The sequence below is a fragment of the Rhinichthys klamathensis genome, unplaced genomic scaffold (assembly GCF_029890125.1).
Source record: "Rhinichthys klamathensis goyatoka isolate OS25496 unplaced genomic scaffold, OSU_Roscu_1.1 h1tg000237l_1, whole genome shotgun sequence".
Classification (NCBI taxonomy): domain Eukaryota; kingdom Metazoa; phylum Chordata; class Actinopteri; order Cypriniformes; family Leuciscidae; genus Rhinichthys; species Rhinichthys klamathensis.
Genome location: NW_026606760.1, coordinates 1144161 through 1158409, shown reverse-complemented (window position 1 = coordinate 1158409; position 14249 = coordinate 1144161). Strand labels below are relative to the sequence as shown.

The 14249-nt window shown below is 37.3% G+C and overlaps 1 protein-coding gene across 1 annotated transcript in view; it reads right to left on the bottom strand.

Annotated features, from left to right (window-relative positions):
• The window catches only part of LOC130100290 (titin-like), a 118718-nt gene that overhangs the window by 79483 nt on the left and 24986 nt on the right, over positions 1 to 14249 (bottom strand). The window contains exons 36-55 of the mRNA XM_056265676.1: positions 13306 to 13350; positions 11140 to 12924; positions 10617 to 10667; positions 10062 to 10457; positions 9663 to 9932; positions 9289 to 9564; positions 9048 to 9187; positions 8550 to 8676; positions 7251 to 7514; positions 7002 to 7141; positions 6769 to 6895; positions 6398 to 6664; positions 6033 to 6299; positions 5173 to 5439; positions 4922 to 5061; positions 4690 to 4816; positions 4032 to 4174; positions 2244 to 2367; positions 447 to 713; positions 237 to 334 (exon numbers count right to left, since the gene is read on the bottom strand). Coding sequence (XP_056121651.1) covers positions 237 to 334; positions 447 to 713; positions 2244 to 2367; positions 4032 to 4174; positions 4690 to 4816; positions 4922 to 5061; positions 5173 to 5439; positions 6033 to 6299; positions 6398 to 6664; positions 6769 to 6895; positions 7002 to 7141; positions 7251 to 7514; positions 8550 to 8676; positions 9048 to 9187; positions 9289 to 9564; positions 9663 to 9932; positions 10062 to 10457; positions 10617 to 10667; positions 11140 to 12924; positions 13306 to 13350 — 5321 coding nt within the window. The remainder of the gene's footprint in view (positions 1 to 236; positions 335 to 446; positions 714 to 2243; positions 2368 to 4031; positions 4175 to 4689; positions 4817 to 4921; positions 5062 to 5172; positions 5440 to 6032; positions 6300 to 6397; positions 6665 to 6768; positions 6896 to 7001; positions 7142 to 7250; positions 7515 to 8549; positions 8677 to 9047; positions 9188 to 9288; positions 9565 to 9662; positions 9933 to 10061; positions 10458 to 10616; positions 10668 to 11139; positions 12925 to 13305; positions 13351 to 14249) is intronic.

Sequence of the window (14249 nt, the reverse complement as noted above, 5' to 3'; positions counted from 1 at the left end):
AACACACAATATTGAATAAATATACTCTCAGCATCTGTGCATGTTGTTAAAGTAAAATTGCAAAACTAAAACTTTTCCGAATTTTTCAATTAAAGTTCTCACTCAAATTGCTATGCTAATAATATAATTTGTAATTAAAACAATTGTATTAAATATGGAAAAGTTAACCAGACACAGTTTCACTAGTAGTCCCAGACTTTTGGGCCCAGTCTACAGATTTTTTGTTAAAAAAATACCTTGGCACTTTCACGGGACACTTCGCATTCAAACTTAGCAGATTCCTTCTCCTTAACCTCAACATCGTGAAGAGGCTTAGCGAATTCAACAAATGGAGCTGAAAATAGATAAACATATTCATTATATGCACTGTGTTGTTTATTTTATTTCTTTACAATAGTTGGCTTTATTCAAGTTTCTGCATGTCAGATTTTTTTCTGAAAACTTACGTTCAACATTTAAGAAAGCAGACGTCTTGAACTCCTTTGCATCACAAGTATATGTCTTGGATTCATCAAGGCTACAGTCCTTGATAATCAGCCTCCTTATGCGTCCCTCAGCCACCATCTCATACTTCTTGGTTTTACGAATTTCCTGTCCGTCTTTGAACCACTTCACATCAGCCTTCTCCCTGGACAGTTCACACTCCAGAATGGCAGTGGCTTCCTCCTCAACAGTCTGGTCCTCCAAGGGCTTGGTGAACTCAACTGGTGGCTCTGTGATATGTAATGTGGTAACGTGAAACTCTAAGCAACCTCTATTTATGCCCCTCTTGACAACTACTGCAAAAAACAACCTCTAAAATTCATGTATATAGGAATACAAACATTACAGGTTTGCACAGGTGCATTTTACAGTTAGCTAAAACCATTAAAAAACATCTTATTTTATTTGAGCTAGTTGCCAAGGCAGCATTTCTCATTCTCTAAAATAATAATGGAAATAGAAATAAAAATTAATACAAACGATATAGATTTATATTTATATATTAGGGGTGTGACGAGATCTCGTGCCAAGAGATCTCGCGAGACTAAAATATGATGAGATTTCTCGTCGAGTGAAACGCTGTCTCGTGAAAAGCTGTCTCGCGAAATCGTCATGACGGAGCGTGAGGGTGAAATTAGATTTAGCATAGAATATGCCTCCACTGTCGTTTTGCTGTTTTCATAAAAACAAAAACCATTGTAATCTATTGTAAACGTCTGCTCTCCTCATCCAGGACGAGTTGCAGTTGCACACAGTGCAGCAGGATCACTGATTGCGTGATGATGGCGGAGGATTTGTTGCACAAGCCTAAGCGTCTGATAAATGCATAGACTGTAAAAAAAATCTTGTCTTGTAAAATGCGCGCTCAGCACCACAGAGTTACGAATACAGAGTACACAGAGTACGTGCGATTGCGAATCCAAAAGTGAAAATAAAACTGATGTTCGCAAATTATGCTGCATACAATAGCCTACCTCTGGACTGTGGTTGTAGTTGTGGCTCTGGTATCTGTTTTGGTCTCTGTTTGTACTTTGAATACTGAGAGACTACTTTGATTATGGTTCTTTGATATACTTACACTTATTGTTTGCAATTAAAAAGACTAAGAAAAAACTGGTATTTATTTTTGTTATTTATACTGATTTTATCTCTATGTTCAATTTGTGGAAGGGAGTTCAATTAGGAGGTCACACACAGCCTCAATCAGAAGTTCTGGAAGCTCATAAATCATGTACAGTAAGGTCTGAAGAGACTTGTGTGAAATCATACAGGAGAAAAGCCAGTCAGTTGAGTTTGTGGCAAAACCTTTTACAATGCTTGTATATTGTTGTATATTTGATAATATTATCATACTCATAAAGTAGAATTGAAATTACATTCATTACAAGATTATTAGTTAAAACATTTCAAAATGCTCCTGCAGACAATTTTTCCAGTCATGAATTTTGTCATTGAGAATTTCTATAAAATACTGTGCAAAAATCTCGTCTCGTCTCATTCTTGTGAACCCAATATCGTGTCTCCTCTCGTGAGATAAGGGTCTCGTCACACTCATATTATATGTATATTTTTATATAGTTTTATACAGAATAAAAATGACAAAACACAACAAAATTATTAAAACTTTACAATTAAAATGAAAAATATTAAAATAAAAACTAATTCAAAATAATAATAAAAAACTATAATAGTATCTAAATTATACTAAAATACAAATGTTATTGGTATATTTTGTTTAATTATTTATTTATTTAATTTACCGTTCACAGTGAGTTTGGCCTGGGTAACAAAGTCCTTTGCAGTCAGTTTCACTTCCCCAGCCTCTGTCATCTTGACATCTCTCAGAGTCAGGGAATGCAGTCTTCCTTCTACTCTCGTGACCACCTGCACACACCAATGTGGCATAGTTGTTGAGTGGGTTTATCAATTGCTCTTTTCCCATTTTTGCAACAACATTTCAAAAGCAAATATTAACTCTATCCCCGCCATTGACAGAATTTTCAGTCATTTATGACACAACGCTTCCCCGCCATTGACGGAATGTTACGGCAATCCATGATTTCACTGTTATATGGTAGGGGAAGCTATTACGCATCTTCTGAAAGAGTACAGAATCTCTGGATCAAAACTAGGGGCGAAGAAGAAGCAGAAACAAGCAAAAGAAGCATTGCGTATGCACATGTAAAATAACGCGATCATCAAACGTTAAACAACATATAAATCAAAACTGCCTAACGTTACAGATTGAAATGTTGACCAATGAAGAGATAGGTACAGAGCCCCTAAAGGGACATGGTGGTGGAAAAAAATATGAGATGGGAGGAAATAGAAAGTCAATGCTTTTGTGTTCTCACGCAAATATTTTACGTTCCCTGAGAAACTTTGCATTCGCTGAGTAAGGCAAAATATTTGCGAGAGAACGCAAAAGCATTGACGAATATTTTTATCCATCACCTTTCTTCCTTTTTTCTTTATGTCCCTTAAGGGACTCCATATATAGGACTCCATATTGATGGAAGCGGTCTACTCCATCTATGTTTTGATCATCATTCTGAATTCGATCCGGTCTTTGACAAAAATTAGATTTTCTCAGCTAATCTGACAATTAAACTTACCCACATTCAAGTGCTGATAAAAAAGAATGCATGAAGATAGACTAAAAGGTTGTTTTATAAAGCAGAGGCTCTGTTCTTTCTTTTGATATATTGCATGTTCAGATATTCATATAAAAAAAATATTCTGGGGCCCATGAACGTTTTGTGAAAATGATAAAAAATGCTGGCGCTGGCTGGCAACTTCTTAAAACCGCTGGGGAGGAAAGAGTTAAAGGTCCCCTGACATGAAATTTTCACTTTCTGAGGTTTTTTAACATTAATATGAGTTCCCCTAGCCTGTATATGGTCCCCCAGTGGCTAGACATTTCAATCGGTGTAAACCGAGCTTTGGCTATCTTTCTCTGCCTTTGAGAAAATGAAAGCTCAGACGGGCTGATCTTGAATCTCCTCCGTATGACGTCATACGGAGGAAAGGTAACCTCCCCTTTAGTCTAAAGGATTATGAAGTTCACTATACCAGCACTTCAACAACACTCTTGAAGCAGTTAAAAATAACCATAAGGGCGCCTGCAGGGCAAAATGGCCCAGTGTTATCTCGAAACCAGCAAGTACTGCTGGAAGTCCTTATATGCAGAACATATTTATGTAAAGACTTTTCACTTGGAATTGTCACCGGCCTAAAACAACAATATATACATACTATTTGTGTATATAGTTATATTATAGTATTATATAGTGTATATAGTTATGTCATAATTATACTAGTCTAAAACCATATACAATATATACATACTATTTGTGTATATAGTTATATTACTATATACTACAGTTAGTATATAATGTATATGGTTTTAGACTAGTATAATTATGACATAACTTCAGCTGGAATCACAATAAAATCTTGAAAGTTTTTAATTGGATAAAGCTACATTGAAAATGGTCCAATTAACGATTAAAGACTAAATTGCTGAAATCTAAAGAAAATAATCTTACCCTATCACTTGGCTCCATCTTTGTTGATCCAATAAACCATTCAACAGGAATATCTTCATATGAGAGCTCACAGTCAAAGGTGGCAGTCTCTCCAGCAGTGACAGTGACATCCCGAAGAGGTCGCAGAAGGCCAATTGTGCGTGCTTGACAGGAAGAAAAGGCCATCCTTAATAATGCCAAGAAACAATCCTACTACTACAAGTTGTCATTTTGATATGTCACTAAGCTACAATTTGCAAGCTTGAAGTACTATTCAGTTTTCCAGTTTATCACACAGGGCTCTGCATCATTAACATATTGAGATTCCTTGCACTGCCTGTGGTCCGATAAACTAGGAGGCATGTTTCGGCTCTGCCAATCACCCCCACCCACTCCTGATAAGGAATGGGGCTTCTAAAATAGTTTTGTTGGCTGCTGACTTATCTCCAATAAGTTATCTGTTACTGTCACTCAACCTTTTCTTTTTTAGTAAAACAAGAATGTAGGCTGGTTTGTTCCCCAATGTAAAAAAAAAAGGTTGCTAAAACATGTTATTTTTGTTGTGAATAAATAATCTAACACAAGCCTAACACAAGTCATAAAGAATTTAAAACCAATAGTTACAGAGTATAATGTTGGCCAAATGCTTATTTTTTTGCACACTTAAGAGGATTCTTACCTTTAACTCTTAGCTGAGCACTTGATTTAGCATTAGCAGCACTAAAATCTACACCACCAGCCATATCCATGCGGACATTGTAAAGGATAAGCATGTGCTTGGTGCCTTCCTCCTTAATTTCACAGTCCTGAGTGGAACAAACATTTAATTTATTGTTAAAAATATCAAAATAATATGTAAATGATATTTAAAAAAGAATTGTACAACAACATGCATTGCAGGAAACCCTTACAGCAGACTGGTGCAGGGCATCTCCTTTGAGTTTCCAGTTTCCATGAACATCCTCCTCAGAGATTTCTGTCTCAAAGCGAGCAGTCTCTGTCTCTGTGACCTCCACACTGTACAGTGGACGGGTAATCTTAATATCACGTTCTGCAGAGAACAGGAGAGGGGTAGAGACTGGGTTATAGTAGTTCATTTTAATTAAAATCTATCAATCTTTATATGGATGAATTTAAAAAAATACATTAAAAAGATACATACCTTCAATGTTAAGCTTGGCTGTTGTTTTGTCAGAGCCACAGTCACAAGCGTAATCACCAATGTTGGCCTTCTCTGCCTTCTTTACTATCAGGATACGTTTCTTTCCATCAGCCTTGATGAGGACATTCTTAGAGGGAGTGATCTCATTGCCGTCTTTGAACCATTTCACCTGAGCAGATGATTTGCTCATTTCGCACATTAGGACAACCTCATCCTTCTCAACTGCAGTGTAGTCCTGCAACTTGGTGGTAAAGTAGGCTTCTCCTTCTGTTGATATAGAAAAGAACATGATATGTTCAACATGTTTTACCAATATACAAAAATGTCTACGTAAGGGATGTAAAGCAAAATGAACCTATATAGAGTGATGAAGACCCCCTTTTTTTCTATGGACTAGTTTGCCAACATCTTTAGCTTCCTCTATTTTAAGATCTCTGTTATCCACCTCATATTTCTTGTTGCTTGTTCTTTTGAGCGAGGTTTTCATTTTTATTGCTTTAGATGAGCATTCCTGAGCTTCTAATCATCTATGAAATTGTTTATGCGTACCATAAAATTAATACTGAAAACCTCAGATGGCAATTTTCACTGAAGTTTGAAGTAGAAGTTTTGAGAGAAAAAAAATCACAAGATGGCACTAGTTAGCTATTTTACCTTGTACTGGTAAAAATGTAAAAGAGACTGCAGAGTGACACAATAGCTATTGAAGCAGCACCAGTTTACTGTCATGAATGATAGCCAAATATGCTGTTTAGTGATGATTATACAAAAGTGCTTGACCTCTTAATGCCACAACTGACCCATTAGAATCAAGTTTCCAGAGATGCATCTATTTGAAAACATTATAAACACTTACTTACCAAGTACAGTGAGCATTGCTTCAGAGCTTTTCCCAAGAGCCTCAACTTTAATGAGAGATGTGTCATCAATAGACACCTCTTTGAAGGACAGAGTATGGATCTTGCCATCCTCGGACATGTGCACCACTTTGCTTGGATGCAAACGCACGTCATTCTTGTACCAGGTGACTTGAACCTTCTCATGAGAGAGTTCAATGCTGAATTCTGCAGTCTCACGCTCCTTAACGGTGACATCTTTAATGGGTCTGACAAACTCAAGACGGATGCCTGAGAGGAACAATAAATGCAGATCAGAAAAGGTTTGAAAGGAAATGAGAATACTGTGCATCATATATTGATTCTCATAACAAAAATCTTTTTATTACCCTGAATAACAAGTTTGGCAGATGTTCTCTTGTCCTCAGCCTCAAACATGTACTTAGCCTCATCCTCGTACGCAACAGACTTGACCACTAGAATATGCCTTTTCCCCTCTGCGAGCATTTCAAACTTTTCATCAGCCTTCAACTCCTGAGATCCCTTAAGCCAACGGATGACCTTAGCCTCTCTTGACAATTCAATTTCAAATCTTGCATCATCTTTCTCATAGACTTGTACATCGCTCAAAGGCATGACAAAGGAAATGGGCAAATCTATGATGGAGGTGCACAGAAAGATTAAATAGTACAGAAAGAATTTACACTAAATACATTTTCAATAATATATATATAACCTAAAACACTATATTTTACACTACCTTTCACTTTAAGATTTGCAGAACACTTTGCATTCGCTCCCTGGAAGGTAACCTCTCCAGACTGAGAAACTTTGCAGTTGTAGAGTGTTAATGTATGTTTTGCACCATCCTCAATAATCTCAACATCCTGTTAACAAAAAGGAAAGATATATTTAGTATTTTGCAAGATGTCTGTTAGAAAGATGATTTCATTTATTTGTTAATTTATTTATTAATTATGCAACTTTGCTTACAGGTGAAGAAGATAATACTTCGCCCTTCAGTTTCCATTGGCCATGGACATCATCTTCAGAGATTTCCACCTCAAAACGAGCTGTCTCACCATCAAAGAGCTCAACGCCATATATGGGTCGCACCACTTTGATGTCACGAGCTGGAATTCCATCATTTTTTTAGAGCAAAATCATCAAATAAAACCCCCATCACGCCCCTGAAAAGTTGCAATGTTTTTGCATTTTAGGAATATAACCTTAATTACTGACCTTCAATGTTCAAGTTTGCTGAAGACTTGTCTGTTCCACAGTCGCAAACATATAATCCTTTTTCTTTGTTCTCAACTTTCTTAAGATTGAGGATTCTTCGTTTGCCTTCAACTTTCATGGTAACCATCTTGGAGGCTTTAATTTCAATTTCATTGTGGAACCATTTCACAGGAACATCTCTACTGAGCTCGCAGTCAAATGTGACTTCATCTTTCTCGACTGCAGTGAAATCTTGTAACTTGACAGTGAAATATGCATCACCCTCTGTAAAAACAGGTTGCTGTGTTAATAATATTCAGGAACTAAAATATAATGAGTAACACTTTACACAAAAGGTTTTGTTGTGGTGCAAAAATGAGACGATGAGGGGGGGAACAAGATTAGTTGATCAAATAAATGTAGGGTAAAATAAAGGTAAAATTACCTATTACCAGCAGCTTAGCCATTGTGGATATCCCTTTAGCCTCTGCTTTTATTAGGCAAGTATCATCTAGTGATACTTCCTTAATTTCTAGTGTATGCTTCACTCCCACCACGCTGGTGAACACGGTTCTGCTCGGATGCACTTTTATTTCATTTTTGTACCATGTCACGTCGACATTCTCATGAGAAAGCTCAAACTGAAATACAGCCGTTTTACCTTCCTTCACAGTTAGGTCCTTTAATGTTGAGGTGAAGTTCAGCCTCATACCTATGACATTTGTTCAGTGCATAACAAATTAACTATGGGTGCAAAAAATAAATATACTATAAACTTGTATTACTATAAACTTGTGAATTTATTAGTGTATTTATTAGATTATTATGAAAGGTTTGTGTTTACTATTTACTATTTGTTAGACTACTCGTTAATAAACACCCTTGTTAAATTTTGTCACAAAGAATTTTGACCAACACTTCACTAACCAAGATAATAACTAAGACTTACCCTCTACCATCAGATTTGCTTTTGATGATTTGCCCAAGACCTCAATACTGTATTCACCCTCATCCTCAAAGCCACAGTTATTAACAATAAGTATGTGTTTCTTTCCGTCATCAATGATTTCATACTTATTTCCTTGTGTAACAATATCAGAACCCTTAAACCAAATCACTTTAGGCACATCCTTATTGATGGAGCATTCAAACTTTGCCTGTTTCTTTTCATGCACAGTAACGTCCTTCAATGGGACTGTGAATTCCATTTCCAACTCTGGTAGGTAAGAATGTACATTGTCCATATCGTCACTCATCTGCATTTGTAAATGTTCATGTTTATTTTTTTATGCCGTGGAAAAACATCCATTGTTCTCTTACCTTTGATTGTGAGCATAGCACTTGTCACAGCATTCAGAGCTTGGTATGTAACTTCACCAGCCTGATCAAGCTGAACATTTTTGATAGTAAGGAATCGTTTGGTTCCCTCAGATCTGATGTCACATGTCTAAAATAGAAGAAAATTGTGAATCAGAAAATTTGCTGAACAATGTGCTTTAAAAAAAGCAGAACACTATATACTTTTAGTAGTATTTTGTGTAATATAATTGAATAGTCACCCTAATTGACAGATGAAGAATGCTTTTTTTATTATAAATCGACTTAATTCATCTGATAGTTAACTAAAAAGATATCACCCCCTTAAATAGCTTTAAGTGGGTTTTTTTCTTAGTATCTTGTATTGTAGCTAACTACATCTCAAAATGGGGAGCTTGGCAATTTATAGCTTTTAGCCTGGGAAGCCAAGCCACAGTTTCAAAGTAGTTTCCCCAGAACTGGGAATGATTCATTTTGTAGCACTCTTGAATAAGGTCTTACCGGTGATCTTGTCAGAACCTGGCCTCCAAGTTTCCATTCTCCAGGCACATCATCTTCTGAAATTTCAGTGTCAAAGTTGGCCTCCGTTTTCTCAACCACCTCCACACTAGCAAGAGGCTTCAAGATCTCAGCTTCACGTTCTGAATAGAGATTAAAAGGTTTATATACAACATTTTAAGATGGTAAAATAAGCAGAAATCAACACTTCTCCTCAGTGGTTGTTTTGTTTGTTTTTACATACCTCCAAGTGTTAGTTTTGCTACGTATCTGTGGCCTTCAACCTCCACAGCATATTCAGCAACGTCATCAGGCTGGGCATTTTTGACCGTAAGAGTGATCTCTTTACCCTCCTTCTTCACCTCAATCTTATCAGTAGGCTCATTTGGGATTTCATCATTACCCTTGTACCACTTCCAGTTAGGTGTGTCTTTGAAGAGCTCGCCCTTAAATGTAGCAGTGGCTTTGGGTTTCACATGCTGGTCCCGCAAAGGTTTCACTAACCAGTCTCTTACAATTTCTGTTGAATACAGACATTGGTTAATTCATACCGGCTCTAAATTTAACAAAGACATTAAAGTAAAAAAATAAAAAAAAATAAAAAAATCAAATACATACCAATAACCTTGACATTAGTTTGAGTTTGAATGTTTTCACACTCGCATGTGTAAGCACCAGCATCATCATCGTTCACGTCCTGAATTGTGATGGCACGCTGTAGTCCAATAACGTTGATTTGAAGTTTGCCCGGAATTTCCTTGATCTCTTTTCCATTCTTCTTCCAGACCACATCTTTGTCCTTGCTCAACTCACAGGTCAAATACATTGGCTGCCCCTTAAGCACGGAGGTCTCTTCTTCCAGATTCTTTGTGAATTTCACAGGTAATTCTATATGAGATGAAAGAAGAAATGCTACTTTAACAATCACACATGATTAGTTCCAACATATTAACAACCAATATTGACTTTAATTTTTAGATGAATAGAAATGCTTTGAGGGATAGCAGTCACAAATACCTTCTACCACAAGTTTAGCTGTTGAGGTCTTCTCTTTGTTGCCCAGCTTTGCAACACATGTGTACTCTCCAGTGTCTGAAAGCTGTACATCAATGATTTGCAGTTTGCGGTCTTTGCCATCAGATGTGAATTTGTGTTTTGGACTCTCCCTTAGATTGCTTCCATCTTTCATCCAGGTGGTGATAGCAGTAGATGGAGAGATCTGGCACTCAAATACAGCCGAGGAGCCGATTGACTCAGCCTCCTGCAACACAATGTCCTGGAGCTCCTTCACAAATTTCAAGGGGACCGCTTTGAGCTGGAAACCAAATGGTGAATCTCCAGGAGGCTTGTCACCTCCACCACCAGGTTTCCCTCTACCCCTTCCACCATCACCAGGAGAAGGAGTTTGTCTTGCTACAATAAAAATATATATTTTTAAATAGTTAGTTATGTCATTATGGGCAAGTTTAATTTCAAATTATACTTACATGACTTCAAAATTAACAAAAACAAACACTTGCAATGTAAAATGATAAAAGCATATTATGAATGTACAGTATATTATGAACGTACGTCTTAGTCCTCTGCCTCTGCCTAGAGCTGGCTCCTCCTTTGGTTTTCCATCTGTTTGAAATATTGTTATACTAAGCAAGGCTTGAAATAGTAAAACACAGAGGTCTGAAATGTTTGGTTGATAAATTATATATACCTTATAAAATATATGTGATCGGATTAATTCGACAATAAAACACAGTTTGACAAATTTGAACAAAGTTTGAAAAACACAGCCCAGGACAATTGACACCCACAGCAAAAATTACAAATGAAGACGAAGGAATGAAAATGATACTGACAAACAGTTTTAAGACAGAACAGACACACAACATTTTATCAAGAGGGTTTGATCAATCAAGAACGAAAGAACGAATGAATCAATGGAAGGACAAACATCAAACATCAAAGACAATTGTACACTTGAAAAAAGAAGACACTTGTTAAAGGGTTATAATGAAGGTTGGGTTGAGTGGATATTATTTGGAACGACTGTAGGGAGCCATGAGATACCAATGGTAAGCTTTTGGTGATACCATCTCACCTTTCTTGTCACCCATTCCTGGGGTTTCAACGGCCCCATCCTCCAAAACGTCATCAAAGGTTTCAGATCCATAACTGTCCCTAGGAGCAAGTTCCCATCCCCAGGCTTCTTCTTCTTCTTCTTCTTCATCATCCACCACCTCATGAACTACCTCTTCTTGCTGTGTAGGAATCTTTTGTAGATGCAGAACGCTTGGAGACAACTCCTTCACAACTGGCACTTTGTCTTCACTTGTTTTCAAAGGAGGATCCCGAGTAGTCTTTTCTTCTTTGGGGGAAACTGTCTTTGAGACCTTCTTCAGAATTACAGACTCAAGTGAATCTTTTGGTGAAATCTTCTTGGGTGATTTTGCACTAGACTTTCTTTCCATTGGAATGGATTCAGTGGGTTTAGATTTTGGTATCTCTGCTTTTGGTGAAGGTGTCTTTTTCAGCTCTTCAGGCTTTTTTCCCTCCATTTCCTTTGGTGGACCAACAATCTTTTTTGACATTGCTGGCTTATTATCATCATCTTTTGGACTCTTTTTTGTCAGTGAAGTGACTTGAGGACTAGGTTTATCTACCTTTGGTGAAGTCATTTTCTCTGCAATTATTTTTCCTTTTACGGGTTTCAATGATATCTCTTCTTTTTTTGCTTCATCCTTTGGAATAATTCCACGCTTTTTAGTTATTGCCTTCTCTTCCTTGGGACCTTCCAGTGTTGTCTTTTCTGGAGTAGTAGTACTCATCATGGGGAGATGCTCATGAGGTGACTTTAGCTTTTTTATCTTTTCTGGCTCTTCATATGTTTTTTCACTTTTTCCGGGTTCTTTTACCGGGATGTGAGGTTCCTTCAGGATATGATGTGTTTCCGGCCTCTCTGGATGCTTAATATCTACAGGCTTTTTCTCTTTTCGTTCTTGAGTAACCTTTTCAGGGGTTACATCAGCATGAGATTCTTTGGAAAAAGGTTTCAGTGTCACAGTTTCTGGCTCCTCGTCCTGTGGTAGAATTCTGTTTGATTTCTTTGGAAATTTCTCATGTTCTTTGGAGATTTCATCTTTAGCCACAACAGGTTTTGGCATTACGGATTCTTTAGCTGTTTGATCTGTAAGAGTCACTTCTATCTTCTTCTTTGAAACAGGTTCATCCTTTATGAGTCTTTCATGTTTCTGGACACCAATACTCTCTTCACTCTTCTCTATGTTGCTGTCTTTCTGTGGACCTACAACAGCTTTATCTGATTTCTCGACAGGTTTTAATTTTACAGTTTCCTGTTCTTTCTCAGTAGATATTGATTTGGTTACCCTTTTCAGACTTGGCTGTGGTATCAAGGGTTCCCCTTCCATTGGAATTTTAGTTTCTTGTTCACCCGTATTTTCTACACCTCTTCCTCCTATTTCAGGAGTAATCACTTTCTGCTCCCACACATTCTTGTACTGTTCTATCTTCTTTCCCTCCCCCTTTGATATTTTCTCTGTTTTTGTGGCAGTTTCATATGACCAAGTATCTGTTGTGACTTCATGACTGCTAGTGAGTTTGACTTCACTAACAGCCTTTGAATTCACCATCTCCTCTCCAACTATTTCAGCTTTCTCAACTTTCTGGAGAAGTTGTCCTGCTTCTTTTGGTAGTTCTTCATGCTGAATCTTGTTGACTTCCTTAAGTGATATAACTTCCTGATCTTCCTGATGTTCTTTTGATCTTCTGGTTACTTTCTTTATGGTTGGAATTTCCAATTTTTCCTCTTCCTTGACGTGAATTTTACTCTTTCGTTTAAGAAGTGCTTGTGTAGTGCTAGTTGTTTCTGAGGCGATAAATGTCACAATATCACATGACATGGACAGTACAATCAGCATGACATAAGACACCTGTACACATATCACACAGAAGGGTTGAAGCTAAAGTCATCAGTGTTACCTTCATGGAAAACGATTAACTTTATTTATGAGAAATGTAGGAATTAAGATTAAATTAACATCAACCCTACTAAATAGCACTGAGCCAAACTGTACAGCATAAAAATATAGGGGGAAAAAAACAGCAAAAAAAACACAAAAACAAAGACACAAAACAAACATAACAAGCAGACATTTAAAATGTGATGCCTGAATAACTGGTTTTAATATGTTTGATAATTAAACCTTGGAAGATTCATTTATGCCATTTAAGTCACACAGTAACATACCTTTGGGAGCAGGTCCAGGAGCTGTAACAGGGCCCTTGACTGCATCTGTTTCAGAGATCATTTCAGATTAAACAGATACCAACACACATACAAGTCAGAATGAGAATGCACTCAAAATATTTAATTCCGTCATCATTTACTCTCATTGGGCCTCATTTATGAAATGAACATACAACAGAAAACTGGGCGTATGGCCATTTCAACACAAAACTTGGCATTTATCAATATGGACGCGAGCGGTGGCTACAATCAAATCTCACGTCAGGTCTCAGCTCGTGTGGGCAAGTATTTGTGGAGAACTGTATTTTATTTATAGAGAGCATTTTCTTCATTTAAATTATTTTCCTGAAGCTCATTAATCGATCATTAACCGTTAAAGACTAGATTATGTCAAATTAAAATTATAGATGGGTGTCTGTGACCCATTACAAAAATACCACGGGCCCTATTTTAACGATCTAAAACGCAAATGTCAAGCGCAAAGCGCAAGTAACTTTGTGGGCGGGTCTTGGGCGCTGTTGCTATTTTCCCGGCGGGATAAATGACTCTTGTGCCAGGCGCAAATCTAAAAGGGGTAGGTCTGAAGTAGCTTCATTATTCATAGGTGTGGTTTGGGCGTAACGTGAAATAAACCAATCAGAGCGTCATCTCACATTCCCTTTAAGAGCAGGCACGCTTGTTCTAAAGCGTATTCCTATTATAACGGCGGATTTGCCAGGCGCGCGCCAGGAGCGGTTCACAGCCGAGGAGAGCAACGTTCTCGTCAGGGCCGTAAAACACAGAGAAGTCACATTGGGGATGGAGAAACCCACCCAAATTAACTTCTGTTAAACAGGCGTATGATAATTTGGGTAAATGTGTAAGCTACATGTATGCTTTTATAATAAATTGTCTATCTATCTATCTATCTATCTATCTATCTATCTATCTATCTATCTATCTAT